Source organism: Chrysemys picta, chromosome 18 (genome assembly GCF_011386835.1).
Source record: "Chrysemys picta bellii isolate R12L10 chromosome 18, ASM1138683v2, whole genome shotgun sequence".
In the NCBI taxonomy this organism is placed as follows: domain Eukaryota; kingdom Metazoa; phylum Chordata; order Testudines; family Emydidae; genus Chrysemys; species Chrysemys picta.
Window position 1 is genome coordinate 7,105,132 of NC_088808.1, and position 26,626 is coordinate 7,131,757.

General features: G+C 47.5%; 1 protein-coding gene across 4 annotated transcripts in view; it reads left to right on the forward strand.

The window, feature by feature from the left end:
* Window positions 1-1,012: 1,012 nt before the first annotated feature.
* Window positions 1,013-26,626, forward strand: part of LOC101945891 (glutamine synthetase) — a 29,090-nt gene continuing 3,476 nt past the window's right edge. The window contains exons 1-4 of one of the 4 annotated variants that reach the window (XM_024110875.3): window positions 1,013-1,300; window positions 20,623-20,798; window positions 21,928-22,089; window positions 25,097-25,243. In XM_024110875.3, the coding sequence (XP_023966643.1) occupies window positions 1,293-1,300; window positions 20,623-20,798; window positions 21,928-22,089; window positions 25,097-25,243 (493 nt within the window). In that variant the 5' untranslated portion in view covers window positions 1,013-1,292. Of the gene's footprint in view, window positions 1,310-19,472; window positions 19,615-20,010; window positions 20,152-20,622; window positions 20,799-21,927; window positions 22,090-25,096; window positions 25,244-26,626 lie in introns of those variants that run through there. The other 3 variants (XM_065572525.1, XM_005309134.5, XM_065572526.1) reach the window with 3 other exon arrangements.

Here is a 26,626-nt window from a genome sequence, read left to right on the forward strand (position 1 = left end):
TCCCCCGATAACTGTTAGCCTCGTGGTTAGCACACACCCCCAAGATAGTTGCGCCCCCCCCCCCGCCTGATTGGGAGCAGGCCCCACCTCTCCAGTGCATACCCTAAGCCCAGAGCTGTGGGGTGGTCTGGTGTGGGACTCTGTCAATCTCTCCTATTGAAGCCAGTCCACTTTGTAAAAACAAATAGTTACTAGGCCAGAAAAACAGCAGGAATGACTCTCTGGCCCTGGGGTTGGGTCACATTCCTAGGCTCCAAGAAACCTGACGTCCAGTTCCTCTTCTAATAACTACTTGTTTATACAAAGTATAACAGCTTCAGGCATTGCAACCCTGAGCCCAAGTCCCCTTTTTAGAGCTAGTCCTAGGTGCCTAACTCCCCCAGTGGGAACCAGGCCCGTCCGAAAATCCCACCAGGCGCCTAGCTGCACCAAAATGCCTTTTAAAGTCTAGTCCTGAGTCTCTCAAGCCCAGGTCCTCAAAGGTATTCAGGCTCCTAACTTCTACTGAAATCAATGGGAGTTAGCCGCTGTGGAGCCTTCTGAGGATTGGGGCATCTGTGCCTCCATTCCCATCTGTAAAATGGGGGTAACAGCATTTTTATACCTCATGATAGTGTCTGGAGGATAAATATGTTACAGCGTGTGAAGCATTCTCAGCTACTGTGCTAGTGATGGATACGGTCTCATGTGCTAGCAATGCAGAAATGTTTAGCGCATTGAGGGCTCAGGAAGGAATAGTTATTGTTTAACCATTGGCTAGGCAGAAGGGGAAGGTTTGCCTTCCTGTGACGCACCAGCTGTTGGCCACTACCATGGGCGTGGTAGCTATTTTCCTAGAGCTTCCTTAAGCCATTTGCAAATTTGCAATGGACAAGAAACCAACCAGAGTCAATAAATGCTCAGGGCTTTGTGCTAACCCTAGAACTGAATTCCTGAGCCTTGACTCACGCTAACTTGTGTGAATAACTTACTAGAAGGCCAGGCAATTTGCAATCCTCAAGCGGAAGCATTTGGTGCTGGATTTCAAAGGGCAGTGGAGGGCATAAAGCCACACACAGTGTTTGGCAATGAGGGGGTTAATAGCCACCTGGGCTGTACAGGGAAGCAATTACTCCCTTCCAACCTGAGGTTTCAGCTACCTGAAAGGGGGAGTACCTCAGGTGAGGCTGATTGGGAGAGCGCAGCAAAGAGGGAAGTTGCTAAGAGTCAGGGGAAGGGAGGGTAGCTTCTTCTCTTTCTCTCCTCCCTAGAAGCTTTGCCCTGGCGTCTTCTGACCCGCACAGCTGAGTGTTATGCCAAGGTGAGAAAGGTAATTAATTGGTGTGATTAATTTTAGTCATGTGATGAATTTACCTTGTGTTAGGCTCTGACAGCGAAGATCTGAAAAGTTTAAAACCTAACGAAAAGTTCTGACCTCTCTCCACCCCCATTTACTCACATGTGATCAGTGGATGTTGATTGTATATAAGCAATGGAAGAAACTAGTCCTAGCTCTTCTTTCATCAGCGAATGGGGTGCTGGGAGAGGGTCACTTCTGAATGTGCATGAAGAAGGTGGGCTGGTCCCTTTTCCTGTTCACCTCCTGGGAAAATACTATGCGTTCACAGCTATTTTTCTGTTATATTCCAGGAAGAAAACAAATTGTCCTCTGTGCATGTGGAATAACACATAGGCTGGCACCTCTGGCAGAAGGGATGTGTATTAAAAAGGTGTCTTACTTTTTCCTAAACTAGAGGTGCCCATATTTACAAAGGCCTCAATGGCACCTGAGAGTTCTACCGAGCTTACATATTATATTGATGATATAATATTCAGCATAACCCCACGGGGGTGCATGGTGTTTTACCTAAAATTAAAAAATAGACGGGGCTCCTGCCCCACAGAACTTACAGCATGTTCCTGATCCTACAAACACTTAAGCCTGTGCTTTATCCACAAGTAGTCACCTTGATTTAAAGTGAAGCAAATGCATCAGTGTTTGTGAGATGGCCTTATGCAATGAAGTTTGGATCAGAACGTCCCCAAAATTCAGGGAAGTTTAGGGCTTGGGGTTGCCGCATGTCAGGTAATTGTCACGTACGTTTAGGATTTTAATTCAGAAGAGCATTGCAGGAGGCTGTTTGCGCCACTTAAAGTCCATTTTACCTGTGTCCTTTAAGATGAAGGACTTAACTCTGCCGATAAACTGAGGTTTATTATATTACTACTAGCTAAACAATCAGATACGTAACCCAGCATTACTGTTTAGTGTTCAAAGAAAAACCATTCATTAGGCTGCATTCCAAAACAGCTTACCATCAGTTACTACTCAGAGGTTTCAGCAGTAGCAATAAAACTTATACCGGGGTGGGCAAACAACGGCCCCTGCTTGCCCCTCTCCAGCTGGGGAGCAGGGTCGGGGGGCTGCTCCAAGCAGCTCCTGGAAGCAGCTGCATGGCTCTGCTCCGACTCCTACATGCTCCAATGGCCCTCTCCGGGGCTCCGATCAGAGCTGTAGGGGCAGCGTGAAGAGCTGCCTGGCCATGCCTCCACGTAGGAGCTGGAGGGGGAACATGTCGCTGCTTCTGGGAGCCACTTGAGAGAAGCACTGCCCGGAGCCTGCACCCCTGAGCCTCTCCCAATGCCCCAACCCCCTGCCCCAGCCCTGATCCCCCTCCCGCCCTCCGAACCCCTCGGTCCCAGCCCAGAGCACCCTCCTACACCCCCAACCCCTCATCCCCAGTCCCACCCCAGAGCCTGCACCCCCAGCTGGAGCCCTCACCCCCCTCCTACACCCCACTCTCCCGCCCCAGCCCGGAGCCCCCTCCCGCACCCCAACACCAATTTCGTGAGCATTCATGTCCCGCCATACAATTTCTATTCCCAGATGTGGCCTTCAGGCCAAAAAGTTTGCCCACCCCTGACCTATACTGTCTGAGCACAGTATAAGTGATCAGAGTAAATATTTTTCAATGTAATATATAATTAAACAATTATATCAACAAAGGTCTTAATCCGAGCTTAACTTCAGCAATGGCTGTCTTTGGCTGTAAAAGCACTCGAATAACTAGAGTCGAGCAGGGACCCAATTTTCTGTTCTGTGGGAAACTGACTTTTTTTTTTTTTTTTTTTTCCTTTTTCTGAAATGGAACAAACCCAAAACATTTTGGAATGTCTCCTGAAACAAAATTCTTTGGGGGAGTAAAACAAAGCATTTTGGGTCGATGGAAACCTTTCATTTTGACAGAAACTAAAAATTGAAATGTTCCGTTCTGAAAACATTTTCAGGTGCCCCATTCTGTTTTTCCTAAATGAAGCTTTGTCCCAAAATCGACATCTTTCTGCCAAACTCTTTGCTTTTGACAAAACGTCATTTTCTGATGGAGACACAGGATCTGTTTGCTCTCACAAACAGGAATCAAATTACTGCAGCTTCATTGTTTGTATCTTAGGCCCTGATCCTCAAAGCTCAAGGAGAGTGCAGAAGTCTGCCTGCCTAAACCACCTTGCAGGATTGGGGTCTTCGGTCTCCACTGAATAAAACGTTGCTGTTGCCAACTCTCATGTTTTTATCATGAGTCTCATGGTACTTGATGTTCTTAAAGTTCCAGCTCATGGAATCACAGAGTTCAAGGCCAGAAGGGACCAGCAGATCATCTAGTTCGACCTCCTGTATATCATAGGCCACCGACCCCATCCAACAACTGAAATTAGACTTGAGTATTATAGTCCTCCGTCATCTAGACTATGATGACAGGCAGAGAATAGGAGGGACCGAGGTGCACCAGTGCCTGAGGCCCCTGCAATGGCAGGTAAATGATTAAGTGAGATACAGCCAGATAACCCTGGAAAGTGACCTGCACCCACATGCTGCAGCAGAAGGTGAAACTCCCCCAAGATCATTGTCAATCTGACCTGGGGGAAAATTCCTTCCTGACCCCACACATGGTGATCAGTTAGACCCTGAGCATGTGAGCAAAATCCATCCAGCCAAGCACCTGAGAGAGAATGCTCAGTGCCATCTCCAAGCCCTGGCCCTCCCCATCCAATATCCCATCTCCAGCCGTGGCCATCCCTAATAATTCAGAGGATGGTGATTTAAAGAAAAATACAATGGGATGAAGAAAAATCCCTTCCTGACCACAGCAGTTGGCTGGCTGAAACCATGAAGCATGAGCTTTTAGGAAGATGTTCCGGAGTCATGTGATTATGTGAAGCAAAGTAAGTTTCTAGCTCTCGCAGTGGTGGAGAAAAGCTTGAAAAGATGACCCGAATGCACCCTAAAGGCTCCAAAACCGGAAAGCAAAAGAGAAGAACCCAACATTTCTTAAGGGAAAAAAAAAAGAAAACTTAAGGTTTTGGGGCCTGCCTCATGATTTTTTTGAATGCTTGGTATGCAATTTGCTTTTAGATACTTGTGTTTAGGGAAGTGAATGTGTCTGAAAAAAAACTCATTCTAGCCTCTGATTATGTAAATCTTCGGTACCAGACAGATACAGTGGTAGATCCTGATGGGAAACGAGCTGTGTTGATTGGTTGCTAGGGTGCTTTGTTCTCTGTGATAGCAGCCAGGCTGGCGTCAGTCTGCTCAGGTGTATGTCTCTGGAATCAGAAAATGCTCCCACGTCCCTCCTGTGGGAGGTCATCATTGATAATCGTTCAAAGTCAAGGATGGCTCCTGTGATCCTCTTAAGCTGTTCACCAGTTCCTTAACTCGGTGGTTCTCAACCTTTCCAGACGACTGTCCCCCTTTCAGGAGTCTGATCTGTCTTGCGGACCCCCAAGTTTCACCTCACTTAAAAAAGACTTGTTTACACAATCAGACATAAAAATACAGAAGTGTCACGGCCGCACTGTTACTGACAAATTGCTGACTGTCTCATTTTTACCATGTAATTAGAAAATAAATCAATTGGAATATCAATATTGTACTTACAGTTCAGTGTATAGCACACAGAACAGGATAAACAGGTCAGTGTCTGTATGAAATGTTAGTTTGCCCTGACTTGGCTAGTGCTGTTCCTGTAGCCTGTTGTAAAGCTAGGCAAATCTCTAGATGAGTCGATGGACCCCCTGGAAGAGCTCTGTGTACCTCTGGGGTACATGTACCCCTGGCTGAGAACTAGTGCTTAACTGAGTCTCCAGACTTAGCTGCCTAAGTCTTCAGAGAAAGTTGTGCAGTTTTTCACTTGAGTGTCTACTTAACTTTTCCTTATTCTTGAGAAGACTAATTACTTGTTCCCATAATATAAGAACTAGGGGCCACCAAATGAAATTAATGGGTGGCAGGTTTAAAACAAATAAAAGGAAGTTCTTCTTCACACAGCGCACAATCAACCTGTGGAACTCCTTGCCTGAGGAGGTTGTGAAGGCTAGGACTATAACAGGGTTTAAAAGAGAACTAGATAAATTCATGGAGGTTAAGTCCATTAATGGCTATTAGCCAGGCTGGGTAAGGAATGGTGTCCCTAGCCTCTGTTTGTCAGAGGGTGGAGATGGATGGCAGGAGAGAGATCACTTGATCATTACCTGTTAGGTTCACTCCCTCTGGGGCACCTGGCATTGGCCACTGTTGGCAGACAGGATACTGGGCCGGATGGACCTTTGGTCTGACCCAGTATGGCCATTCTTATGTTCTTTCGTATGTTCAAGTCACATTGGCAGTGGTTCTGCTTGTGTTCATGTCAGTCTTTCTCTTTCTGACTTTGAGTCTTCCACTCTGAAAAATAACAAAAATACTGGCACTGCCCTTGATGCTGCTATTATAAAACGCTCTCTCTGCTCAGACTATTTTCATAAAGGGTGCCTAATATTAACAAGTGTTAAGTGAAGAACAAGTTAACATCGAGGAAGGACAGTTTTCTTCTGTTCTCGAGCTTTCATAACCGAGCACTCTCAGAAACAAACATTCTCCTTTCTGTTGTTGTTTCATATAACTTACACAGTAAGTGTTGTGAACAGGGAGAAAACAAGGACCTTGAACTTCATGTTCTGAAATATGATCAGCAGGGTTTGTCTCTTATCTCCTTTCTAGAAGGGGACGCTTGGCAAACACCTTGGTATTTATGATTTTAAACCCTTTTGTGGTTCCTGCACCAGCTCAAGCTCATTAGACAGGTGGTTCTTTCTAATTCAGGTAAACATTTTCCCCAAATCTGAGGGCAGGTGGGGTCAGATCTCCGGTCTTGGTTTGTAGCCATCTCTAACAGAAAAGTGCTTTTCATATCACAAATTTAAGCACACCCTGCCATGCTGCCTGGTTACTATCTATTTTTTCTTAGAGAGATGAACAGAAATTGTTTCTTTCATCAGTCATCCTAGATCAGTTTTGTCCTTGCTCTGCAGCTATAAGGAGGGGGCAGCACTGGGGTTCCCTGGCATACACGGTGCAGCTTACTTTCCAAACATCTCCAATATTCAGAAAGTAACATGGCAGCTGCTTTATTACGATGTTTCCAAATGCTCTGGGCCTGACCTTCATTGGTGCTGAGCACTTGAACCTCCCACTGACTTCAAATAGCATTGTGGGGTCTCCGCACTGCTGAAAATGAGGCCCTCTGGTCTCTCTGGCTTGTATGTGCAGGAGGTGATCCCTGATCAACATGGGGAAAGTGAGTGGAATAGAGTCCGGTTTGGGGAAGTAGGGATCCAAATTTTGGAGCAGTCTTCATCTCTGTGATGGGTGAAGCCCCGGATATGAACATCCCAAACTTTGGAAACTCTAATATGTATAAACGTCTTCCTGAAATATTACAACTCTCACCAAAGGCCCAGCTGTGTACCATAGTTATAATTGGGGAAATGCCCCCAAGTTACCACCGTACCAAATAGATGTTGGCTAGCCTTTGGCCAAATGGAGACTATGACCAAGTATTTCACCGAGTCTGTTTGTCCACAAACTAGTGGAGTCCACATGTGGTGCCAGAAGTTGCTATATGTTTCCTGCGGGTAACACTTTCAATGGGAATTTGCAGGCAGCAGATAAACCAAAAAGTTTGTGCTAAGTTTTGTAGCCACTCCTTGCATATCTAATAGGCTCTGTATTTTTATTAATGAGTGGTGTGTATGCAGCTGTGAAAGCGAATTACCTTATTTTCTCTATACCGCACCTTTAAATTTCTAAAGCCTTTGCCGGTGAGCAGAATCAGCAGCCATTTTGGTCTCCAACTTTCTGCAGCCTGTAGCTGAGGAGGTGCACATACTCTGCTCTCTCAGCAAGACTTTAGTTCATTCTTACTATTTTCCTTAAATCCTATATAAGCCATATAGGGTCATCCCTGGTTGGTAACACCCCTGCAATGTTCTGTGCATGGAAATGGTAAAATTCAGTTTGGTTCAGGTTTTTAGACTGGCCTTGCTATCAGGGTGTCTGATGGCAGGTAGTGAAAGACAGGCAATCTGTTGTGTCACTTCCACTGGTTCTGTTTAAGAAAGAGCAACCTACCTCCAGGTTTCCTCTGTGACCGTGGACAAGATTACTTAGTCTCGCTATGCCCCATCTGTAAAATGGGACTAATGCTTTCCTATCTCACAGGCCCGTTGTGGAGTAAATACAATAGATTGTGACGTAAGGGGGGCCCTGTAAGTACTTTAAGGTACATCCACACTGGAATAAAAACCCCAACGCTGGCCCACATCAGCTGACCGAGGCTCGCAGGGCTAAAAATTGCTGTGTAGATACCCGGGCTCTGAGACCCTCCCGCCCATTCAGGGTCTCAGTGCTTGAGCTCTAGCCCATGCCGGAACATCTACCCCTGCCTGAACATTTCACAGCCCCGCAAGCCTGCGTCAGCTGACCCGGGCCAGCCATGGGTGCAGCCATAGAGTCAGGGAGCTGGAGTTTCATAGCGCTGTGCCTGACGTGCAGACATAACTTTCAGGCATTTTTGAGATCCTTGTATGAAGGTTCAAACTTCAAAGCATTATCATTAGCACACTGCTATCTCTGAAAAAGGGCGTGACAGCACGAGAAGAGTGACAAGAGGAGGAAGTGGTTGGGCTGTATGGCTTGTAGATATAAGCTAGACTGTCACTGAACAAATATTTTCACTCTGGGGGAGGGCTTCCAACCCTTCTGGTTTTACAAAAACAATGCAGACGTGATCATTGTATAACGGTTGGGGGCGGGGGACATATACCAACTCACATCAGTCTGACCATATTGCAACAAAGTCGTATGATGGCTTCCAGCAGGGATGCTGGCATCTATTGCTAACAGTGTTGTCATATGCCACACTAATGCATTCACAATGAGAATACAGAGTCACACCAGATCACACTGTTACTGAGCTGAGAGAGAAAGCAAGCATGTGAAAGGGAGATTAAAATCCCTCCATCTCTTGAAGTGATGGCACTAGAAAGGCACACCTATCCCACCAATATTTGGCATGCCAACAGAGAAGATACTTAGGCCATGTCCTTCAAGCTGTCTCATGGGAATGGACTCCTGCACCCAGTCCCATTGAAATTGATGCAGCTCTGTGTTGGCACATGTATCCACCTGCACAGAACAACTTGCAGGGTCAGGGGCATGGGCTGGTGGCAGTCCAGGTCCTAATGAACAAGCCTCCATATCAATTGCTCACCCCAGCTGGCAATCCCGTTGGAAGCCTCCGCTCAGACGTCAAGGACTGAATGGGCCAAGGAGACTGAACTGGCTGCAGGCTGAATCACAGATGAAGGGGCTGGATCTACAGGGTCATCTAGTCCATCCTCCTGAACTAGCGCTGGATCGTCTTCTCTGTAAGCCCTTACATAGAATCCTAGAATGGTAGGACTGGAAGGGACCTCGAGAGGTCATCTAGTCCAGTCCCCTGCACTCATGGCAGGACTAAGGGCTTGTCTACACTTACATTTTATAGTGCTCTAACTCGCTGGCCCAGGGGGGTGAAAAATCACCCCAAAAAATAGAATGACCAGGGAGATTGAAGTGTTCACTTACTGGCTTATGTATAATACGTTATACATAAGCCAGTAAGTGAACACTTCAATCTCCCTGGTCATTCTATTTAAAAGTCACTATCATTGAATAAAAAAACTTCAGAAACAGACTTCAAAGAGAAACAGCAGAACTAAACTTCATTTGCAAATTTAACACCATTAATCTGGGCTTGAATAGGGACTGGGAGTGGCTGGCTCATTACAGAAGCAGCTTTTCCTCTCCTGGAATTGACACCTCCTCATCTATTATTGGGAGTGGACTACATCCACCCTGATTGAATTGGCCCTGTCAACACTGGTTCTCCACTTGCGAAGTAACTCCCTGCTCTCCATGTGTCAGTATATAATGCCTACATCTGTAACTTTCACTCTATGTATCCGAAGAAGTGAGATTTTTACTCACGAAAGCTTATGCCCAAATAAATCTGTTAGTCTTTAAGGTGCCACCAGACTCCTTGTTGTTTTTGTAGATACAGACTAACACGGCTACCCCCTGATACTTGACACCAGACTCCTTGTTGTTTTAGTCATTTTTGTTCCCCTTCTCTGGACTTTCTCCAATTTGTCCACATCTTTCCTGAAATGTGGCGCCCAGAAATGAACACAATACTCCAGCTGAGGCCTAATCAGCATGGAGTAGAGTGGAAGAATTACTTCTTGTCTCTCGCTTACAGCACTCCTGCTAATGCATCCCAGAATGATGTTTGCTTTTCTTTCTTTTTTTTTTTTTTTTTTTTCCCAACAGTGTTACACTGACTCACATTTAGCTTGTGATCCACTATGACCCCCAGATCCCTTTCCGCAGTACTCCTTCCTAGGCAGTCATTTCCCATTTTGCATGTGTGCAACTGATTGTTCCTTCCTAAGTGGAGTACTTTGCATTTGTCCTTATGGAATTTCATCCTATTAACTTCAGACCATTTCTCCAATTTGTCCAGATCATTTTGAATTTTAATCCTATCCTCCAAAGCACTTGCAACCCCTCCCAGCTTGGTATCGTCCGCAAACTGTATAAGTTTACTCTCTATGCCATTATCTAAATCATTGATGAAGACCTTGAATAGAACCAGATCCTGAACTGATCCCTGCAGGACCCCACTTGTTATGCCCTTCCAGCATGGCTGTGAACCACTAACTACTCTCTGGGAACAGTTTTCCAACCACTTATGCAACCATCTTATAGTAGCCATTGTATTTCCTTAGTTTGTTTATGACCCCCATGCTTTATCTAGTCTACCTTTGAACACCTCTTATCAGCTTCCCAACAACTATCACCCTGGGCAAAGTGTTCTAGTTATTCCGTTGACCTCCCTGTTTCGAAAAATGTACAGTACTGCACTTTCAAGCCACTGCTCCCTGTGAGTCCAGCCTCTTCTGTCTTAAATACTGCATTGCCTTCCCATTTCTTCCACTATAGAAAGCTCTGTCTCCCTCTAAGCTGTGCATACAGTAAAGTTCCCATAACCTCTCTTCCCGGGTCATCGCGCCTTCTAATCCTTTTATGGTGTTTATGCATCTTCCCCACCCTGTCCCTGCTCTTTGCCTTCTCCCTAATCTACCTGTCTTTCTTTTGGTTTAGAGACAAATGTTGTTCCATGTGTGACTGGACCAAGGCTTTTGTATAGAGAAGATGCTGCCACCTTAGTCCTCTCCCTTGATTATCCTAGATAGGCAATCCCCAGGATAGCACTAGTCCAGGGGTCGGCAACGTTTGGCACGCGGCTTGCCAGGGTAAACACCTGGCGGGCCGGGCCACTTTATTTACCTGCATCCCTCGCCTGCGCCGCTTCCCGCCGCCCCCATTGGCCCGGGATGGCGAACCGCGGCCAGTGGGGGCCGCGATCGGCCAAACCTGCCGCGTCAGCAGGTAAATAAACTGGCCCGGCCCGCCAGGGTGCTTACTCTGGTGAGCCGCGTGCCAAATGTTGCCGACCCCTGCACTAGTCTGAAGTAGTTTCCATCGTATCTGAGCACCTCGCCGTCTTTAATGTATGTTTTCCTCACAACATCCCTGGGAAGTAGGGCAGGGCTATTACCCCCATTGTACAGAGGGGGAACTCAAGCACCAAAGGTGGGGTCCACAAAGGTATTTAGGCTCTTAAACCACAAACTTTAGGTGCCTTAAGTCCCAATTTTGGCTCCACTGCAATCCACAAAACTCCTGCTGACACCCCTCTCAATGCCTAAACTCACTTTCGCACCTATGTTTTCTGTTGGGGTGGGAGGGGGAAACTATTTGAAACTTGGTCCCTCCCCCGGAGAGTGCTCAACCCATTGAGCTAGGGGATATTCTGCTGTGGGGTTCCCTCCCTCTCTCCTGGTGAAGCTGCTCCACTGAGAATAAATACTTAAGTCATTGCGAAAGAGAGAATGACTCTGACGCCCAGTGGTTAGGGCACCTTGATGGAAGGTGGGAGACCCTGGGTCCAGTCCCCCTGCTCCAACCACTCTTCCGTTATTTAGCCACAGTGGAGCAGCTTCAACAGGAGAGATTGAGGGAGCCCCACAGCAGACTATCCCCTAGCTCAGGGGTGGGCAAACTTTTTGGCTTGAGGGCCACGTCTGGGTATGGACATTGTATGGCGGGCCATGAATACTCACAAAATTGGGAGTTGGGGTGTGGCAGGGGGTGAGGGCTCCAGCTAGGGGTGTGGGCTCTGGGGTGGGGCTGGGGATGAGGGTTTTGGGGTGCAGGACGGTGCTCTGGGCTGGGACAGAGGGGTTCGGAGGGCAAGAGGGGGATCAGGGCTTGGGCAGAGGGTTGGGGCATAGGAGGAGGTCAGAGGTGCAGGCTCTGGGTGGCGCTTATCTCAAGCACCTCCCAGAAGCCGCAGCATATCTCCACTCCAGCTCCTATGTGAAGGCGTGGTGCCAGCCAGGCAGCTCTGCCTCGTCCACAGGCACCACCACTGCAGCTCCCATTGGCTGCAGTTCCCAGCCAATGAGAGCTGCAGAGCCAGCGTTTGGGATGGGAGCAGCGTGCAGAGCCTCCTGGCTGCCCCTACACATAGGAGCCAGAGGAGGGACATGCCGCTGCTTCCAGGAGCCGCATGGAGCCACGGCATGCATAGAGTGGAGCAAGCCCCCAACCCCACTCCGCGACTGGAGTGCCTGCTCCCCAGTGGGAACCTGAGGGCCAGACACGGGCCGTAGTTTGCCCACCCCCGCCTTAGCTCAATAGCTAGCGCACACTCCTGAGACGTGGCAGTGAGGGGGGAATTGAACGTGGGTCTCCCACCTCCTAGCCAAGTGCTTTAACCACTGGGCTAAAAGCTATACGGTGGACAAGATCTCCTCTTCCTCAGGCTGTCTTGCGAGGCAAGAGCCAAACTTATTCTCCTAGGAGCTCCTTAGGCACCTGAGCCACTTGACTCCTGACAGCAGGTTTCAGATTGCGAAGCTGAGATAGGTGCCTCCCTGCAGCTGGCCTTAGGCGCCTATCTCCATGACAGGGGCAGGGCTCAGCACACACCCTCTCGTGGGCATCACCCCTTGGCCAGCGTAAGCCGCTCCCTGACTGGTGTACTGGCTTCTGTGGATTGCATTCTAAGGGGCCTGTCTCCCCCATGAGTTGTATAGGGTGCCTGGGCCCCTAGCTTGGCTGTTCCTGTAGGTTGCCAGGCGCCGTGATACTCAGCGCTGCAATGCCTATGGCATTTTGTGGATTTGGGCCAGAGACTAGAGCCCAGATCCTCAAAGGTATTTAGGCACTTGTGGCTTGGTGTCAATATACCTTTAAGGATCTGAGCCTACGTGACTTGCCCAAGATCAGATGGAAACTCTGTGGTGGAACCCAAGTCCACTGGACCGTCCTTTCTCTCCATACAGCCTCTTTGTTCAGTTTTATAATTAAATCTGAGATTTAATGTTTGGTATATAATTTCCTTCCTGTTCCTTGTTGTTTCACAAACTCCCTTTCACTTCCAGCACACAACCTCCCACAATGCACACCTTTCCTTAAGCCAGGTGCACTCAAACGCACACCCTTAACTCTGACCTCCTCAAAATAAGGCCGTCTGTTGGTAACAGGTTCAAAGTGTTGTCAGAGTGAAAGTTGTGTGTTTTCTGCCTGAGTTGTGAGGAATTGAGTATACGTGAAGGAGAGCAGGGTGGATGCTGCGTGATAAATTGATTGCGGAGGTGGATGAGTTCATGCATTTGGGCAATATAATGATTGGTAGATCATGTGAATTGAGGATGGTTTGGATGTTAATATTGCTATAGCTGGTGATTTCCTACTGTTGGTGCTGAAAGGAAATACACTTGTTCAACTTGAGCTCCATGTTTTAATGAATATATTTAGTCCTGGGGTATTTGCTTTAAGAAATGCATTGATAATATCTCTGGTGTAGCTCCTTTTAAAGGTAGAAAATAGCCAGAAAGATAAAGTCTCAAAGTCAGAGAGAGAATGATTGAAATAATGAAAAGTATTTCAGGTCACTGCCAAACTTACTGAAGGGAGTTACAGCAGCGGAGTTCTCCAGCACTCCCCCCGTGAGGGCCACAATGTAGCAAAGAGATTGGTCTGGTGGACCCCAGTGCCCCCATTCACTATCTTATACCTTCCCTGTGGCAACTCCAGCAACTGCTGACATGGGAAAGGAGTAATCTAAGACCATTCAATGGAGCTTTTGTTCCTTGTGATTGGAAGTTAGCAGCTGGAACCGAGGAGGAGCCATTCCTATGTGACCAGCAACCTGTCCACAGAACACCATGGACTCATGAAGCCCAGTCTGGGCGGCCCTGGACTACAGCAAGGGAGAAATGAATTGTAGGAGGGGAGAGACAGAAGTGAGAGGCTGCAAAGCTCACCAAGAAGAACAGAGGGACAGGGTGGTGTATATCAACAGGGAAGTTAGACCTTCCATCACCATTCCCCATTGTATTCTCTCTAATAATAGCAAAACCACACGATGAAGCCTCTGAAAAGACCTGCATTACTTCTTGGAATGCCACACACAGAGCTTGTTTCTAGCCACTGAACCGCGTTGATAATGGGGTTCTATTTTGTCTTTGCTATTAGTTGGTAGCAATAAAACAGAATTTTGTTTCTCTGCTTCCAGCTTCCTTTATCTTGAAAGAGCCTGCACATAAAATTGGGCTTCTAATATAATGACACTGTCTTCTGAAAAGTTCCTTGAAGATTTAATCTAAGTGACTTATTGCTAATATAAGGACATCTACGTTCTGTTCTTGGCTCCACCACAGAACTCGTGTCTGACCTTGGGCAAGTCACTTAATCTTTGGTTCGCTTTCCTCCTGGTGCATAATATTTACTGTACCTGCCTGTCAAAGGTGTGTTGAAGCTAAGTACATTGTTCATAAAGATTGTTGAGATCCTTAGATGGAAAACGCTTGTAGGACAAAAGATCGTATTACAATCAACGGGATCTAGGCCTGATCCTGAGTTCACTGACACCAGTGTTAATCAAGAGTAACTCTATACAAGGCAGGAGAGTTACACCAGTATGAGATGAGACTTAGTCCCACAGTGTTTGAGAACTGAATAGCCGTGATTAGAATACAGAGGATGATTCTGAATGTTTTATCTGTGAAATTCTAGGTGTTCAGAATACAGGTGGATTATTTTTGTTCTAAAAGTGAGTTAGAAGGTTTTAAACAACAACTAAGAATATCTCAGCAGTGTCTTTTCTTTTCTTTTTAAAGGGTGTCTTGCAAAAGGGGTGTAAAACCCCCAATCCCACATTTATAGAATTAAATGCTGGAGGATCCCAAATAGCTTTGGTAAAAGGTGGGGTTTAAACTGTAATTTGTAAGAGTTGGGGATAACACATTTATAGGCTGGCTTTATTCTCAGGGATTCTTTTTTGTAAAGCAACATTGTTATAACACAGCAACTAGACTATTTATTGCTACTACTAAACAACTTCATTCAGCACCTACTGTGCACAAGATGGCCTCCAGACACCTAAAGATACTGCCCCCAATAGCTTACAGTCTAAGGCCCCAATCTTGCGAGCAGTTCTTTGTGGATAGACTCCTGCACCTGCAAAGAGCTCCTTACAGGATCTCAGCCACAATGAAGCAATGACAAAGCAGAAGGGAATGGGTAGGTGGAATAAGGTTCAGAGGTTATAGATACCACATTGGGTGGAATTTGGTGCATTCCAAAGGCCAGAAATAAATCCTCTTAAGAAAGAGTGAGCCTGGATAAACGAACTAGGCCAGAGGTGACTGAGCAGTATTCATAGAGGGGGAAGAACCTCATTGGCGGCGGCAGGCAGGGAAACTTCCCCCAAGCCTCCACCCCCATTCTAGTATTAACACTATTGACTATGTGGAACGGCTGCAAACTGGGGGATTCTCTAACTTATTATCTTTAAAACTTCTGGTCAGTTTTCAATGTTTCAGATAACCCAGAGTCTTAGAAGTGTTTGAGGCTGCATGCCCCCATTTCTCCTCCCCTTCCATCGTCATAAGAACATAAGTTCTTCCCCACTGAGATCTGTGTTGGAGGGTAGCCAGCCACAGGGCCTGTTTCATTTATTCTGGTATTCCGGCTTCTGCTTTGCTCCACCTCCAACATAACAAGCACCATAGGAATCAAACAAGGAAGTTTCCCAATCAGGGAGTGCTGTAAACAAGCTAAGGAGACTGATGCAAAATAGGACTGACTCATCCAATGTTCATACTAACAGCACATTTAATCTGGAACAGAGAGAAAGGATGGGAGTCCCTGGGACATTCTCTACCCCGGGAATGTGGAAACCTCTCTAACAATATTTATTGGTTGGTTTGGTTTTTTTTTATCAAATCACAAGTTTGATAGAAAACCCAATGGAGTTTGCCTATTTGCATATGGCCTTGTTAATATAAATGTACTGATGCAACTCAAAATATGAGGTTCTGACACTGAATTCAGATTGGAGAACTCAGTGCAAACGTTACCACAGCAGTACTACTGCTGATGCAGTATAAGTCAGCCTTTCGTTCAGGGCCTCTGCAAATCCTCACTCCTACATGCGCTCTCATTATCTGAGCCTTGTAAGTGGGCATGACTCCAATGAAGTTGCCTTGCTTACAGCCGGGTTGATTTTTGGCTCACAGTTGAGTACAACAGTCTTGCTGTCCAAAACACTAAGCAGGTTTGCTTTTGTTGTGGTCCGCATCTACACTTCCTGGTTCTTGTGCAATAGCAAACGCTTCTGTGTCTCATCCGGCTAAAATTGGCCCAAGAAAGATATTACCTCACCCAGCTTGTCTCTAAACATTTATCATCATAGGCGATCAAAGCACCTTCCGAGGAAAAACAACAGGACTGTTGCTTTATAATTCTCTACTATTTGCCTCCCCATCAAGAGCAGTAAGGGGTAATTTGTGTTTAGTGGCTAGAGTTTTTAATTGTCAAGGCAAAGCAATGGCCTAGAGATGTGTAACGACTGTTTCACTAAAGTGAGCTCATTCAAATGACTTTGAGTCAGGCCTCAAAAATCATGAGATTAAAAAAATGTCAAGGTGGTCCTTCTTTGCCCGCTGGGGTTTTGGTTTTTTGTTGTTGGGTTGTTTCGAGGGAGGGAGGGTGAGCTTTTATGTTATCAAGCTTTTCTCCGAAACTGAGGGTTAGAATTTACCTTTTTTAATTAAAGATGGGAGTCCCATGTAGGCCATGTCTATACTATGGGTGCTACAGCGCCGTAGCTGTGCCTCTGTAACCCCATAGTGTAGACGCAGACTACAGCGATGGAAAGGGGTTTTCCATCCCTATAGGAACTCCACCTCCCCAAAGACTGTAGCTAGGTCGATGGAAGCATTCTTCCATCGGGGTAGCTGCCTCTACACTAGGGGCTAGGTCGGCCTAGGGACAATACTCAGGGGTATGGATTTTTCGCAACCCTGAGCCCCATAACTATGTCAACCTATGTTTTAAGTGCAGACCAGGCTGTAATCCCATGAGTCCAGTAGCTGGGCCTTTTTTAGAAAACAAAACCCCACCAACTATCATAAGCCCCATAATAAAATTCCAAGAGTGAGCAATGCTGGTCCTCTGCGCTGGGGACTAGTCTGCACACATCTGCACAGGCTTAATTTTCAATGTGATTTTTTTTTTTTTAAACCAACTTATTTAAACGGGTGTAAACCTCTCTGTGGACACGCTTCTTTTGAGTGAAAAGAGGGTTATCTGTCTAACTTCAGTCGATTTAGGAATTGATTGAAGCTAAACTGCAGTAAGCCACTCGTCTACTGAAATAATCATTTACACATGGGTTGCCCCTTGGGATGGGGTCTGCAGGCCCCACATTGAATGAGGATGGGGAGTAGACCAATCCTGGGCTAGGGAGGCCTTACCCCTCAACAGGTCCGGGGCCTGTTCCCAGTGGAGGAACAGCTTTAAAAAGACACTGGTACCACAGGTGAGAGGAGGAATGAGCTGTATGTGGCAGATGCTGAGAGCGGCAACTGCTTTGTGAGGGCTTCTCTAGCATCAGGGACTTGGATTCCCTCTCTTCTTTGGGAGCTGAACGCTCAGAGAGAAACTGACTGACTGAACAGACATTAAGAGTGAGGAGAGTCTGCTAAGCCAGTGACTGTGCCCCAGACAGAGGCACTCCAGACTCAGTAGCACGTGATCTGGGGGTAATTTGGGGTTGCTCAGTAACTGAGCTGGAGACGTTGAGACACTCCTGGTTCAGCATGAGGTGAAGTGCGTGGGCCTGGGTCCCCCTACTTTGCCCCCCCCCTTGCGCCTTTATAGTGATGAACTGTGAGAGAGCATTCAGAGCATGGCAGTAATTGAGGCCACAGCTGGGGCCTCCCTGGGAGGACTAGACTGGCAGAACCTGTAAGGCTGTGAGCTAACCACGAGGCTAGCTGGTCACCTGTTCCTGCTACAAGCCTGTTCAGCTAAATTGGTTTGTGAACGTGCTGAAATTAAACCAATGCTTAACTTGTGTGTGACAACAAGCCCTTGGTTTTATTCTATGCATGGGGCCTGAACTGTGTCTGGTTTTCACTTATAAATGCCCATATGCTTCAGGGTGAAGATGGCAAGTTGGCAGTCCTCTGCTAACCAGTACTTTTCCCTAACAGCTGTCACTCTTTTACTCCAGTCTGCTCTTAAGTTTTTGTTGTGTTTTTTAAACAAAAATTGTCCCTGGTGCCTTTGATTCTAAAGTTAGCCTTCAGACTGTTACCCGAACGTATGTCTGCCGCCAGCCTGAAACAGTAGCCCAAAGAAGATGTGAACTTCCCCATTTGTATCAGTCATGACGCAGAAGCCTTAATAGTGTTGTCCACACTGCAAAAAAAAAAAAAAAAAAAAAGCCCTACGGCAGCAAGTCTCAGAGCCTAGACCTGCTGACTTGGGCTTGAGCTAGGGCATTAAAAATCGGGTGGATGGTCTCACTTGGGCTCTGAAAACCAGTGAGGGGGATGGGTCTCTGAGCCTGAAGGGAACACCTCCATGGCTATATTTAGCACTAAAACATGGGCTCTGAGACTTGCTGCCACAGGTCTTTCTTCTTGATTGATCGATGCTCAATGTCAGTGTTCTTAGCCATTTCGGTACTGCTCAAAGCATGCACCCAAACGGGCTGCTCCGCACACACTTTACTGTGAAGGGCATCTCGTTTTGGTGTGATAGGTGGGCAGACCTCTGGCCAACGGTGCCATTTCATCCAGCAGTGTCACCTATTGCTTTATACCACTGTGCCGGGACTGGGAATCTGGTTAGATCAACCTCATGTGTATTTTTTGTTTTTAAATGAAGAAAAAAAAAAACTTTAAAACGGCACACTTCTTTTCAAGCAGACCTCTTCAATAATTTCTCCAGCTGCTTCTGCCATTCCCTAGTTATAAGGTCCACCCATGCTCCCACCAACTCAAGACCCAGCCCATGCTAGAACTGATCCTGAAAAGCATGTTCAAAGTCGAGCTCCTACAGAAAGGATGTACATCCCATAGTACTGCCAAGGTCATGCATCCATAATTCATGAGTCAGGTCCCCAAAAATCATGAGCTTGGCTTAAAAATAATTTTAAAAAAAATCATTTTGTGTTTTTATTTGCTGTCGGGTTGTTTTATTTTTTCTCTGCACCACAAAGGAATAAAACATATTTTTGAAAAGCAAGCTGATATTCCTATATCACTTGACTCCAGGAACTGAGGTTTTAAAAAGAGTGTTGGGCAACACTCCATGCACAGGTCACAACTGCTGCCCCAAACACCCCCTTTTCCTCCACTCCCCCTCCCCCTTAAACTTTCTCAAAAATCCACCCCCTGCCCTCTGTGCACCTCTCCTCCCTAGGCAGCCCCCAGCCTGGCTCCATGTGCAAGCACACACAAAAAAACCCATGGTCCCAGCCACCTTTCAGGCCGGGCGACCCTACAATAACAAACAGAAAACAACCCGACCAAAGAACCAAACTTGTTCCAAACTTCCGGCAGGCTGGGCGGGGACTAATCGCAAACTGCGCCCGTGCCCGGGGAGGGGGGGAGAACAGAGCGCAAAGCGACTCCCCACCCCGGAGCGCAGTGGGGCCAGCCCGGAGCGCGGGGAGGGGCGAAGGGAGCCAACCCACTGCCGGCTCTTGCATCAGCTGGGGAGCGGCCGCCCCACTCTGCCCCCGGCCCCGCTGCCTGGCTGGGGCGCCTATAAGAGGCTGCGGCGGCGGCAGCCGGGTTGCAGGCGGGGAGCGGCGGCAGCAGCATCGCTGGGCTCCTGCGCGGCCAGGGACGGTAAGTGGGGAGCGCGGGCGCCACGTGCTCCGGCCGGGCGGGGATGGTCCCGGTCCCGGGGATCTCCGGCGGGACGCTGCGCCCTGCTCCGGCGCGCCGGGCGGCGGCTCAAGCCCTGCTGGGTCGGGGATCCCGCGGGGGGAAACGGCCCCTCTCCGGCCCCAGCCTCTCCGGGAAAGTTCTTCCCCCGCTCCCCTGGGGCGCTCCGGGGCCTGCAGCTCCGCTCCGGCGCATCGCGCTGAACCGAAACTACTGAACTGGCGCAGCTCGTGGAGCGGATGCGACGAGTCCGGAGTCCCGGCCCGTTCCCCTGCCCCACGGGGCTCCCTTTTATCCCGCGCACACGCCGTGCGCGCTGGGGAAGGGGTGCTTGGGCCACGCCGGTGTAGCCAAACCGCTCCAGCGTTTGTGTGTAGACGAGCCCCGCGTGGCTGCGCCAACCTGACAACGTACAGGGCCGTCGCTGGGTCTCTGCCGGAGATTTGTGGCGCTTTCGATCGCTTCTCCCGGATACAGACGGTCCATTTCCCGCCCTCTGTAAATGCCTTGTTTTAACAAAGGCCGCGCTTGGGGGGCAGGACTGTCTTTGTGCAGCGATAGACCTAATCGCAAACGCGTCCCAAGGCTGCAGGGAGGCGCTGTAGTTGTGGCGGGCGGGCGGGGTGGCTTTTTGTTTGTTTGAATCGGGTGGTGGAACTGCTCTGGGTTTTATGGTCGATCGTTCCTCAGTTACAAAATTTAAATAGGAAATGGCGCCAAAGCACCATCTCCGCAGTGGAAAGGAAATGGTGCAAGATGATAAAACTGTGCATCTGCCCAGACTCTGTTACCACTGTAACGAGAAATAAGTTGCCTGCTCTCCCATCTACCTGCTGGGAAGGAGTGAGCTGTGGGGGCTGTCAGCCCCAGCCGCTGAGAGGTTTTCCTGCTCTCCCCATGGCTAGAGTACACCTTGGTCTGGAAGGGTATCTATAACTGGGACCTTTTTTGTTTTCCTCCGTTCTCTAGATCCGTCATCATGTCTGTGTCACACAGTTCCAAGCTGAACAAGGTGGTCAGGGACCAGTACATGAGGCTTCCCCAAGGGGGCAGGGTCCTGGTGACTTACGTATGGATTGACGGGAGTGGAGAAGGAGTCCGCTGTAAAACTCGGACCATGGACCAGGAACCAAAGTGCATAGAAGGTAATGCTGGGCCTGTCAGCTGTTTGGAGCAGTCACCCTCTTGTGTCTGTACATGGAGCAAAATATAGAAGCCAAGAGTTTTAGATGCAAGGCCTGTAACACTAGTAACATTATATGAAGAACAGGAGTACTTGTGGCACCTTAGAGACTAACAAATTTATTAGAGCATAAGCTTTCGTGGACTACAGTCCACGAAAGCTTATGCTCTAATAAATTTGTTAGTCTCTAAGGTGCCACAAGTACTCCTGTTCTTCTTTTTGCGGATACAGACTAGCACGGCTGTTACTCTGAAACCTAACATTATATGAGGAGCTGCTGTATGTTTGTTTGATTCATTTGGTGGCATAATGCACAGAACAGATCTCTTTTCCCTGCGGATTATACAAAGTAAACTAACAGGGTTGCAGATGTATGTAAGGTGGTATGGTAACTAGCCAGCCTTCTCCGGGATGATCGTGTTTGCTATCCATAATCTCTCTGTCATCAATGGTAGGATGGTGAGGGGGCAGTATTCTTACCTCTTAAGAGCAGGGCACATTTCCAAGAAGCATGTTTAAATGGGATTCCATCAAAAGTGGTTTGTAATGGGATTTGGCTAGATGCTGCAGCTACAGAGCCAAAGGCCTGGAGGCCAAACCTCTAGTTCATGCAGCACCTCTGTGGCTGGAATGGAGATGATAACCCTGTCGGGTGCATGAGTCCCTAAAAATGCTGTGAGCTGTTTGAAGGCTAAATCTACTCTTTGAACCATCAAAGAGGTTAAGGGGAGTTATTGTGGGGGTGCTTGCTGAAAGCCATTCTACAAAACGAAACCCTATAAATGATGGAGACTGCTTCAAATGAGGGGGTGCTGCTGCACCCCTTTTTCTAGCACCTATGGCTGTTGCTGGATTTGTGTTCCCTTCATGGTCAGTGATGGAAGTAGTAGCTACAGGACTGGGCTTTATCTAGATACAGGAGAGTCAAAAGCTTCCTGGATTTCCTTTTGAAGCAGTTTCCAGTGGCATGTTGCGGAGTATCTCCTCCTTGGGCTCTTGATTGCTCTCTTCTTAAAATTCTTGAACATGTAACGTGATCAAATGAAGGGATTTTTATTCTTAGGGATTTGTCCTTTTCCTCTTGCTCCTAGATGTCCCAGAATGGAATTTCGATGGATCCAGTACAGACCAAGCCGAAGGCTCCAACAGCGATATGTTCTTGATACCAGTCAGGATGTTCCGAGACCCCTTCTGTCTGGACCCTAACAAGCTAGTGTTGTGTGAAGTCCTGAAATACAACAGAAAACATGCAGGTGAGGTTCCAGTCTGTCTGCACTGTCCTAAACTGGTTGTTACCAGAGCCAGTGTGTTACCAAACAAACACACCAGCTAAGTGCCATCGGCATCAAAATATTAGGGCCTTGTTCTCAGAAGAGCTGAGCACCCCCCATGCCACTTGAAGTCAATGGGAAGTTGCATGTGCTAATCAGTGACTGAGCTATAAGTCTGTTTTGCAATTAGCCTAGGCATGCAAAAACCCCCTCGCTGGTGCTGGTTATCTGCAGGAACCAATCTTAGCAGGTGTTGGAAGGACCAGGAGAATTCTATTGAGTAGTCAAAAAGTAGCTAATGTTCTGCTTGCATCTGTCGGCAGAGGTCACCGCACTCCTCATAGACCAGGCCAGCACCAAGTAATTTTAACCTGTAGTCCCAAATATACAATCTCCCTGAATACTTATTGTAACCAGATTTCTAGAATGGAGCATATTGAACATTAAGACAGAAACTTGGCAGTTAGGGTTTAAAAACATAGAAATGATTGTGGAATTAAAGTGTATTTTAAATAAAAACCAGTATGCCACTAAGCAAAGCTCGGTTAAGGTACCTGGAACCTTAGCTCCGCACCACCCATGCTTCCTTTCCTCTTGCTCCACTAGTGGCTTTGAGAAAGGAAATCTGCATCTCGTGTGTTGCTTCTCTGACTTCCAGCAATTTGATCTTCTCTCCTATGATATCTGTATCCTTGATCCTGGCCGATAGCCGGGTACAGTCACCTGTCAGGCGCACAGCAGGCCTGCATGTTCAGGATGATTGTGGAGAAGCTGATTGATTCCTGACCTTGTCTAAAGTGATCTCGGATCATTGTTGAGAGTGAACGCGGTGTAGTTGTGAATGAGGAGTCTCCTGGCTCCCGTGAGGGCAAAGGAGGGTCAGGTGATCCCCTGCATGTGGGGACCACATGTTGGTATGCAAAGCTTTCTCTGGGATGGTGGAGGTCTGAGGGGTGTGGTGGCCCAAGATAGGGTCGGTTGGTTGTAAAAACACTAAGACTCTGGCATTTCACTTTGTGTGAAGTATCGTAGTCTAAATTCTGACTTCTGGACTTATAAAAATAATGATTGTGTTGTCAATTACCTTTAAGAATTGCCCTACTTTTTGAGACACCCGTCTAATAGGAGTGTGCAGGCTTGAAGCTCAGTCTGTGAATTCATGTTGGTGGGTTCTCTAAGTTAGTTCTTGTAACATACATAAGGTAATCATCAAGTGATCCATTCCCAGCTTCAGGCAAACAGAGGCTAGGGACACTTATCAAGCAATAATACAGCTCTGAGAGGCAACTGTTGTGATCTCAGATGACTGAATTTATGGCTTAAAATAATCAAAAAGGTATTTAAATCCATGCACTTGGCTGTATTCTGTCAAACAGAGAGGTTATCCATGTTAGTGTTTAAGGCAATATGGTTTAATATGAGACCTTCCTTATCACTTGAATCAAGGGGCGTTTGGCTTGATAAATGAAGGCAGCGCTTTTCTGGCAAAAGTATCGTGTCATGCACTACAAATTTCCTGTGGTTACAATATTTTGTTTCATTAAATTAGCCAACCATCCTCTACAGATAAAGGAATCAGCTGATTCGTAGCCGCTAGCCTGGGGCTCAACTGTATCTTTAAAGCAGTGGCTCGTTTTGGGGTTGAACCGGAGTCAGATTCTCCCCCAGCAAGAGCTTCAGGAGACAATGTCTCAGTTTCTGAAGCTTGTTTAAATGCCTCTATTGGAACAAGTTCCTGATCCTGGTAGAGCTAAAGAGATTCAAAGGGGAATATGGTAGTCGGCACTTACCTCTTACCCAGTGAATGCCAATCCCTGAACTGACTTTTCTCTGAAGGTGCCCAGCTGACTTAGTTAGAGGGTCTCTTCATTTTTCTCTCCACCCTATAAACGTTTGAAGTGGGACCTTTAAAAGAAAACGTTGCTGGTGCTTTGTCGTTTACAAATCCCTGGGGTTTGTCGCAGCAGCATTTGGGTCTCTTCAATGAACACTGTAGGTAAAAGTGCAACTTCTTGCCTGCAGGCTCCCATTGTCTGTGACAGGGAAAATCTGTTTCATTTCCTTCTTCTCCCCTTTACCTGGATTCTTCCGTTCCAGGTCTCACTTGGGCCACCAGTATCTTCAGGACTGTTCTGATGGGTTTCTGTGCCACTCCCATGAGGGAGAAAGCCAGATAGACTAGCCCGGTGTTCAGTCAGCTCTGCAAGCTGTCAGCCAGCTCGAATGCTGGCCCAGGGGCAGTGAGGTGGGAAGAGAGCTCAGGAAAGCTTGGTGGGGACACGTACGTAGGGTGGGAAGATGGACCCCTTCTGATTAAGGGACTGTATCCATCTGTAAAATGAGAAGACTACTTGCCTACCACTGGTGGTGGTCTAAATCCATACCTACTTAGCAGATGGCCAGATACTGTGGTGATGGGGTGGGGGGAGGCAGCGGGATATATGGCTACTTAGATGTTTATGGATTTTTTGTATCAATTTTAATGGGCAGGGGGTTAAATCTGCACTTTGTATATAAAATTACACACCCTTTGAAATCAAGCACTGTTGTCTTCCTCCAATGCTAAAGCAAATGGTGGGTGAGCAGAGAACATTTTATTCAGGGATAGAAGGAGGTGACCTTGTGTAACCAGTTACTTTCCTTATTCCCTTTCCCGCTGTTGAACACATCTTGTGTTGGTCTGGATTTATCGGCCTCTCAGCCCAACTTTTCCACAGCCAGGGCCATCCTAGTCTTATCTTTGAGACCAGTCTGTCGCCATGCAAATTAATAGTGTCATGAATTCATAATGACCATATTGGTTGCAGATTCCCAGCAGAGAGAGGGTGGCGGGAGGAGAACCCTCTATCTCTCATAGAGGGCCATGCAAGGAAAAGTATCTTCCCCAGTAAGAGAGGCCCTCAAGTGAAGGGCTGAATGAAATGCTGGAGGGTTCTGATCCCCAGGTTATGTGTTTCAGGTCTAATTAAGGAATTTCTCTTCTCTCCAGAAACTAACTTGAGGAACACATGTAAAAAGGTCATGGACTTGGTTAAGGACAGCCACCCATGGTTTGGAATGGAGCAAGAGTACACGCTGTTAGGCATCAATGGACACCCATACGGCTGGCCTGATAATGGGTTCCCAGGTCCACAAGGTAAGAGCTAGACTCTCCTGCCCCTGAATGTCCTCCCCCCACTAGTATTCCCAGAGTCCTGCTAGCTAGCGCAGTGCTACCCAACTCCTGCACCTCTTCTTCGATGAAAGGACTGACTTCACAAGGTGCAGTTCCCATTGACCTCTATCGTCACAGGATCAGTGCTAAGCCCTACGCAGTTCATGACGTGGGCTCCAATCCTGCAACGAGAACCATGTGGGCAGAGCCTCATATTCTGTGTGGGTGCAGGTGTGTGCGCGCGCGCACACACACACATTATATATATATATACACACACTCCCCAATGCAGTTCTCATGGCAGGACCTACATCCAAGGCTGTTTTCACTTGCTGGGTTAGTGAAGCCTAGCAAAAAAGCTCTTCCATCCCAAGTAGTCCTGCTGGGTGGATGACCTTGGCTGGCTTAATTCAGCTGCTGTTCTCACTTCAGACAGCCAGAACTCCTTCTGAAGGTGTTGATCCAGCCATGGGCTTCTCCCCTGAATCACCCTAGCAATTAGCATTCTAGGCAAATGGATGCAGCTCTTTCCTGAAACTTAAATTACAGGCAGCACTGTGCCAAGTTCAGCTAAGTACCAGTGGCACACCTGTGTATTGTGTGACCTGCAGGTCACGTGACCTGCAGTGGTACCACTCTCCTGACACTGCCTGAGATTACACAACCTTTTCCATTCTAGAACTTGTTTGTCGAGGGTTGAAGAACTTGGCTGGGGAAAAAATGTGCAGGTGGTTATTAATATAAAGACTGGCCCTGTGATGGCTGGACACTCCAGCAAATTCCCCCACCCCCGGCACACAAACTGGTTCAGCTGCCTAGACTGGATTGTGTGGAGGGTAGTGACGCTAGAGGGTTTTGTTCTTTTCTTTAAGATCCCCCTGACTGGGGTTGATTCTCAACATCTCTGTTTTTCCCTCTGAGTTTGTACTGCAGAGTTAACTACCTCCGTTGAAGGAGGGAAACCTGTAGCAAACTGCAGCAGGTTAACACTCCGTCTGGTTCCAAGTTTGTTGCAATAAGCACAGGCAACAGTAGCTGTCAGAACGATCTCAAAAAGCCAGGCTTAGTGTTAGGGGTAGAGTTGATTGTAATGGAGCAGTTCGTCACTTCCTTTCTTCCAGCAGAGAGCCTGCACAAACGAACTGCTCCCAATTAAATAGAGGCTTTCCCAGTGTGGGGGTGGCAGGAACGAAGTACTAAGGAATGCAATAGCTAGAGTATAAATGAGGTTTGTGGGGAAATTGAGGCTTCATCCGAGTTTACTGTGGGAATACTGGGGAACACCTGAGACTAAATGGCCCAGAGTGCTGGGAATGGGTTATGAAGCTTTTCCCTTCCTAACTGCTGTTCCAATCTGTCCCCTTG